Consider the following 1,249-nt stretch of genomic DNA (forward strand, 5'->3'; position numbering starts at 1 on the left):
AACAGTGTTTTAAAGAGAGGGGTTGTAAGAGGTTAGGGGTGTAAGTGTTTTTGAGGGGATTTGGTGAGTGCCGTGGTTTCACCCAATCCCCCTAGGGTTAACCCACCTAATCCCCTAAAATCCACTGCTGCCGAACAGGGCCTGAAGCAACCGTACCACCGGTCCAATCTGGTTTTCATGTAGAAACAAGAACAAACTTGACACAGTATTATGCGCATTGCACAATTGGAGTTTGGAAGTGAAATTTCAGTGCAACAGGTCATGGAATCTGGAGGATTCTCTGAAAAGAAAACGCGTTCCATTGACATTAGTACATCATCTTCAACATCTAAAAGAATATTCACAGTTAGCCCCAATTTCCTTCTTCTCCTCTGGGTATGTACAAACGAAGATGACGAAGAAACAAGCAAAGCAGCCGCCGCCGGATTGAACCAATCGAACCCAATTCGAAGATTAACTCTACTTCCTAATCTACGTCCTCGACCCTGATGTTCCACGGCTCCTCCACCTCCATCTGCTCCTCCTGCTCCTGCTGCTGCGGTGCTCCCATCACCAGGAAGCTCAGCAGCACGGCGCCCGGGGGTCCCTGCCTCTCGTCGCCGTTCTGCTGCTGCTCCTCCTCCGCCGCCGCCGCGGGATCCGGCTTGGGGAGCTCGCTGCGGCAGACGGGGCAGCTGCCGTGCACGCCGAGCCACCGGTCGAGGCACTCCCCGTGGAAGCGGTGCCCGCACGGCATCTCCTTGCCGGCGTCGAACGCGTCCAGGCAGATCGCGCAGTCGCCCAGCGGGGAGCCCTCCTGCTCCGCCCTGACCTCCCTCAGCGCGGCGATAGCCGCCTTGGACGCCGGCGGGACCCCACCGCCGACCCCGCCGGAGAAGAGGTCGCCGGTGCCGTCGCCGCCGACGAGGACGTGCTGCACCAGCATCACCCCGCGCGCCCCCGGCATTGCCCCCGCCCCCGCCCCCGCCGCCATCCCCATGAGCAGCCGCAGGATGCCGGCCGCCCTGGCCTCCGCGCGGCGCGCGTCGTTCGCCGAATCCATGGGCGCGGAGCGGAGCGGGGAGCTGATCGAGGGGCGAGCGAGATGGAGGAGAGGAGCCGAGTTTTGCTTGTTTTTCCTGTATGATATTTGGCGGATTTGGGATGGGAGCGTATATAAGAGGCGCGGGGCCAGCGGCGCGGTGAAGGTTCTGGAAGATTCTAGGCTGGCGCGCTGTGTCTCTGAGCTGTGGGCCCTAATTTCCCGACG

The 1,249-nt window shown here is 60.5% G+C and overlaps 1 protein-coding gene across 1 annotated transcript; it reads right to left on the bottom strand.

The window, feature by feature from the left end:
• Positions 1–466: 466 nt before the first annotated feature.
• On the bottom strand, positions 467–1,042 carry LOC124670198 (E3 ubiquitin-protein ligase RING1-like). The gene has a single exon (XM_047206709.1). The coding sequence runs from the start codon at positions 1,040–1,042 to the stop codon at positions 467–469; it is 576 nt and encodes a 191-aa protein (XP_047062665.1).
• Between the last annotated feature and the right edge of the window lie 207 nt (positions 1,043–1,249).

This window comes from Lolium rigidum, chromosome 7 (genome assembly GCF_022539505.1).
Source record: "Lolium rigidum isolate FL_2022 chromosome 7, APGP_CSIRO_Lrig_0.1, whole genome shotgun sequence".
NCBI classification, from domain to species: domain Eukaryota; kingdom Viridiplantae; phylum Streptophyta; class Magnoliopsida; order Poales; family Poaceae; genus Lolium; species Lolium rigidum.